Source organism: Triticum dicoccoides, chromosome 2B (genome assembly GCF_002162155.2).
Source record: "Triticum dicoccoides isolate Atlit2015 ecotype Zavitan chromosome 2B, WEW_v2.0, whole genome shotgun sequence".
NCBI lineage: Eukaryota > Viridiplantae > Streptophyta > Magnoliopsida > Poales > Poaceae > Triticum > Triticum dicoccoides.
Genome location: NC_041383.1, coordinates 814,032,673 through 814,037,539, shown reverse-complemented (window position 1 = coordinate 814,037,539; position 4,867 = coordinate 814,032,673). Strand labels below are relative to the sequence as shown.

At 49.7% G+C, this 4,867-nt stretch overlaps 1 protein-coding gene across 2 annotated transcripts in view; it reads right to left on the bottom strand.

The window, feature by feature from the left end:
* The window catches only part of LOC119366539 (anthocyanidin reductase ((2S)-flavan-3-ol-forming)-like), a 2,080-nt gene extending 943 nt beyond the window's left edge, over positions 1-1,137 (bottom strand). Inside the window, exons 1-4 of one of the 2 annotated variants that reach the window (XM_037632291.1) lie at positions 824-1,137; positions 570-736; positions 277-477; positions 24-183 (exon numbers count right to left, since the gene is read on the bottom strand). In XM_037632291.1, the coding sequence (XP_037488188.1) occupies positions 24-183; positions 277-477; positions 570-736; positions 824-959 (664 nt within the window). In that variant the 5' untranslated portion in view covers positions 960-1,137. The remainder of the gene's footprint in view (positions 1-23; positions 184-276; positions 478-569; positions 737-823) is intronic. The other variant, XM_037632292.1, reaches the window with a different exon arrangement.
* Between the last annotated feature and the right edge of the window lie 3,730 nt (positions 1,138-4,867).

Below are 4,867 nucleotides of genomic sequence, written 5' to 3'. Positions count from 1 at the left end.
TCTGGCAGGCAGGCAGGTCTCACCGGATAGTAGGGAGAGTAAGACGGCGACGCTTGTGTTGACACCTGGCGCCGGCGCCACCCCCACCGTAAGAACAGGACACACGGTGACCAGGCTGATGCCGTGCTCCTGCGCGAACGCGCACGCCGCCTTCTCTACCAGCACCTTTGAAACCGAGTAGGCCTGCGAGCCAAGACACGAGTGAACGTGAATCAATGTTTTCAAGCTCAACGGAGGGACTGGACATATTCATAGACGAACGGGTACTGTACGCACCCAATGAGCCATTTTTGTGGATCTGAGGAACCCGACGTCAGACCAGGATTCCTCGTCCAGGACATTACCATCGCCTTCAACCGGCCGGGCTGTGACCGCCGCCGCCGACGATGTTAGGACCACGCGTTTTACCGTCCCTGCTCTGTGACACGACCTCATCACGTTGAGGGTTCCTTGGACGGCTGGCTCGATCAAGTCTTTCTGCCAATTGAAAGGTTTTCGTTTATTGGGTGACGTCAGATCAACAGAGAGTGACAGATCAAACAATGACTCAACCAATCATATTTTTTTACCTCGGGGTTCTGCGGGTCGAGGTTCGACGGAGCGGCGACGAGGAAGGCATAGTTGCAGCCGGCAATGGCGTCGTCAAAGCTGCCTTCTTCCTCCAGGTCCGCACAGAAGACCTGCAAGGGACCGAGAGCTTGCAAATCCTTGAGATGCGAGTTCTTGGCCATGTCATCTGGAATCCATAACTCAAATCATCACCGGAGCTCTAGAGACAATTCCAGATCTGTACTGAGGAGAAGAATTAATCTAAAGTACGTACTGGGTTTTCTGACCGTCGTCTTCACGGCGTATCCCTTCTCCAGCAGCATCTTGATGAGCGCCGAGGCTATGTACCCATTCCCTCCGGTGACGCACGCTGTCTTCCTTCTTGTCCCATCGTCTTCCACCAACACCATCTCGCCGGTCACTTACAATTATCCAGGCAACTCAAGCCACCGGAGTACGTGCTTGTGTGCGCCTGCCTTGCCTAATAGTGAGACTTAATTCAGTGGAGTGAGACCTAGCAATGCTGAACAGAAAATTATTTTTTGCTTATGGCAAGACCTGAGATAATTACAACTACCGTCCTTATACTATTTGGCCTGTAACAAGATGGTCCATAAACTCGTGGAGTGCTCCACTATGGTCCTCAAATACGAGAATACGCTCCAAGCTGGCTGCATCTCCTGCTACACCCCGCATCCCAGCCCGGCGCCATGTCAGCATACAATACACGTGTGGGTCGCGCATGTCAGGCATAGGCTGCTTCAGATCCGAACGCCGCTATAGCGAGTGATGGGCTCGTTGTGGAGGCGCCTCCGGTCCATCTGGGTTGGGGAGATTGCCGAGAATGTTTCGACCGCGAGATGGCGTCGACAATTTCTGTGTGTCCCGCTCTACGCAAGAATGGGTTGGGAGGCTGGCAGCTCATCTCGAGAAGGCATCGCTCGACCCCACTGCTTCTTCTCGCCCTGCTGTCAATGTGCGGCTTCCGCCTCCAACGTGGCTGAGAACCAGATGTTTTCGATGCCTCTGTCAAGGTCACCGCGCATACTCCTGGAGGGATCATATCCGATCCGGTCACATCGCCCACTTCTGCCGCACACCAAACTTCGTTGCACCAATGTACTGCTCCATCGCCTGCCCACTAGTGAAGTCAGCACATCGGGTGTGTAGTTCCAGTCTGTGTTGTCTGTGCAAGTCTGGTTGGCGGAGGAGACCGAATTGCTTCGCCCTAAGCTTCCGGTTGCCTTGCGCGAGTTGGGAGTGTTTTGGGGAGAGTGGAGGCCGCCCTCACCAAACTAAAAGTTGTGCTAGTAATTTATTTGATGCCCGAGCCTCAGAATGGGTCTTCAGTTGGGAGGAAGCCAGCTTCTATTGCCATTTCTCCCTCTTGCTACATCATGTCCGTCGTCGAGGCATGTGCTGCTGACTGCCTCTGGGAGTGCAGTCATCGGCGAGGTCATGACTCCAGTGCTACGATTATGCCTGAGCTGCAGGAGCGTTGTAGCGAGCCCACTTCACCTCATTCAGTGGTGCTTTTGAAGGAGATGAGGCAGGTGATAGGTTTGGGTGACGAGGATGATGAGGTAGGTGCTTTGGCACCTAATTTCGAGGCACGGTTAATGCGTTTGTCTCAGCCATGTGGGCAACTGGAGGTGCCAGAGTCCAATGTGTCGGTGGTACCCATAATTGATGATGTGTGGTGTCTGTAAGGGACAAGGTGGAGTCTGTGGATGCCGATGTTGATGAGGTAGGTGCTTTTACATCTCATTCTGAGGCGCTGAAGTCTATCCGGTAGCCCGTCTTTTGGCACATATTGATGAGGTGGTCTCCAAGAAAAAGCTTTGCCGCATCATCACCTCCTTGGAGGCAGCTAGCCCTGGGGCTGGCAAGGAGATTCTTGCTTCCTAGCGGATGAGGCTTCTACGGGGGAAATCAAGAAGGTTAAGAAGGCTCTCAGAAGCATAGGCAAGAAGAGTGACACCCTTGGTAAGGCGTCTGCGGTTGCTTAATGAATGATATCCAGTCTCTTCGTTCATCATCTCTGATTGGTTCGTCTTTGTGGGTTCGGTAGTATCCATTGTCTTCAACATTGATTTTGTTCGGTGTTTCTTTGCAACGTAGAAGTGCGAGGGATTGTGGTGTTGTGCGTTATGTGTGTTTTTTCTGGTTGACCGTGAGGTCATGGACTTTCTTTCTTAGCGAGTTGTCCGCGAGTAGTCTGGTTGACAATTTCATGCTTATTTTCTCTTTTTATTTATAAAAAATTAGTAATACAAGTGAGTTATGTATTAATAATTATTCTAGTTTTTCAAATGGGTAAAGTTAAAAAGGTGAACTTACAAATAAATGAGTAACCCTGTAATTGATCCCCCATCCACGCGTACCCCGCCGCCACCCACGTGCGACTCGGGCGGTGGTGGAAGATACCACGGCGAGCGGCCTCCTCTTCCCTCCTCCTGCATCCACCGCCGGATGGAGCCACTAGGGCAAAGCACCTCGTGGTGCCTGGCGACTGGGGAACTTCTCTCTGAAGGAAATGTGCCCTAGAGGCAATAAAGTTTTTGTTTATTTCCTTATTTCATGATAAATGTTTATTATTCATGCCAGAATTGTATTAACCGGAAACTTAGTACATGTGTAAATACATAAACAAAACATATTGTCGCTAGTATGCCTCTACTTGAGTAGCTCGTTAATCAAAGATGGTTATGTTTCCTAAGTATAGACATGTGTTGTCATTTGATGAACGGGATCACATCATTAGGAGAATGATGTGATGGACATGACCCATCCGTTAGCTTAGCATTATGATCGTTACAGTTTCATTGCTACTGCTCCCTTCATGACTTATACATGTTCCTCAGACTATGAGATTACGCAACTCCCAAATACCGGAGGAACACTTTGTGTGCTACCAAACGTCACAACGTAAAAAGGATGATTATAAAGGTGCTCTACAGGTGTCTCAGGAGGTGTTTGTTGGGTTGGCATAGATTAAGATTAGGATTTGTCACTCCATGTTTCAGAGAGGTATCTCTGGGCTCTCTCGGTAATGCTCATCACTATAAGCCTTGCAAGCATTGTGACTAATGAGTTAGTTATGGGATGAAGTATTACGGAACAAGTAAAGAGACTTGCCGGTAACAAGATTGAACTAGGTATTATGATACCGACAATCGAATCTCGGGCAAGTAACATACCGAATACAAAGGGAACAACGTATGTTGTTATGCGGTTTGACCGATAAAGATCTTCGTAGAATACGTTGGAGCCAACATGAGCATCCAGGTTCAGCTATTGGTTATTATCTGGAGATGTGTCTCGGTCATGTCTACATAGTTCTCGAACCCGTAGGATCCGCACGCTTAATGTTCGATGATGATTGGTATTATGTGTTTATGTGATTTGATGTACCGAAGGATTTCCGGATTTTCGGATGAGATCATGGACATGACGAGGAGTCTCGGAATGGTCCAAATAGGACAAGGGGAGGGGGTGCGGCCCCTCTTTCCCTCTCCCTCTGCCTCTCCTTCCTTCTTCTCCTAGTTGGACTAGGAAAGGGGGGGAACCTACTCCTACTTGGAGTAGGATCCCCCCTTGGGCGCTCCCCTTGTGGCTGGCCGGCCCTCTCCTCTCCTCCTTTATATATGGGGGAGGGGGGCACCCCATACACACACGAGTTGATCTTTAGCCGTGTGTGGCCCCCTCCACAGTTTTCCACCTCAGTATCATCGTAGTGCTTAGGCGAAGCCTTGACCGGTATATTCATCATCAGCATCAGCACACCGTCGTGCTGATGGAATTCTCCCTTGGCCTCAGCTGGATCTAGAGTTCGAGGGACGGCAATGAGCTGAACGTGTGCAGATCACGGAGGTGTCGTGCATTCGGTACTTGATCGGTTGGATCGCGAAGACGTTCGACTACATCAACCGCGTTACTTAATGCTTTCGCTTTCGGTCTACGAGGGTACGTGGACACACTCTCCCGCTCGTTGCTATACATCACATAGATAGATATTGCGTGATCGTAGGTAAATTTTTTGACTGTGTTCTCCAACAGTGGCATCCGAGCCAGGTCTATGCATAGATATTATATGCACGAGTAGAACACAAGTGAGTTGTGGGCGATAATAGTCATACTGCTTACCACCAATGTCTTATTTTGATTCGGCAGTATTGTTGGATGAAGCGGCTTGGACCGACACTACATGACCATGTTCATGAGACTGGTTCTACCGACGTGCTTTTGCACAAAGGTGGCTGGCGGGTGTTTGTTTCTCCAACTTTAGTTGAATCGAGTTTGACTATGGCCAGTCCTT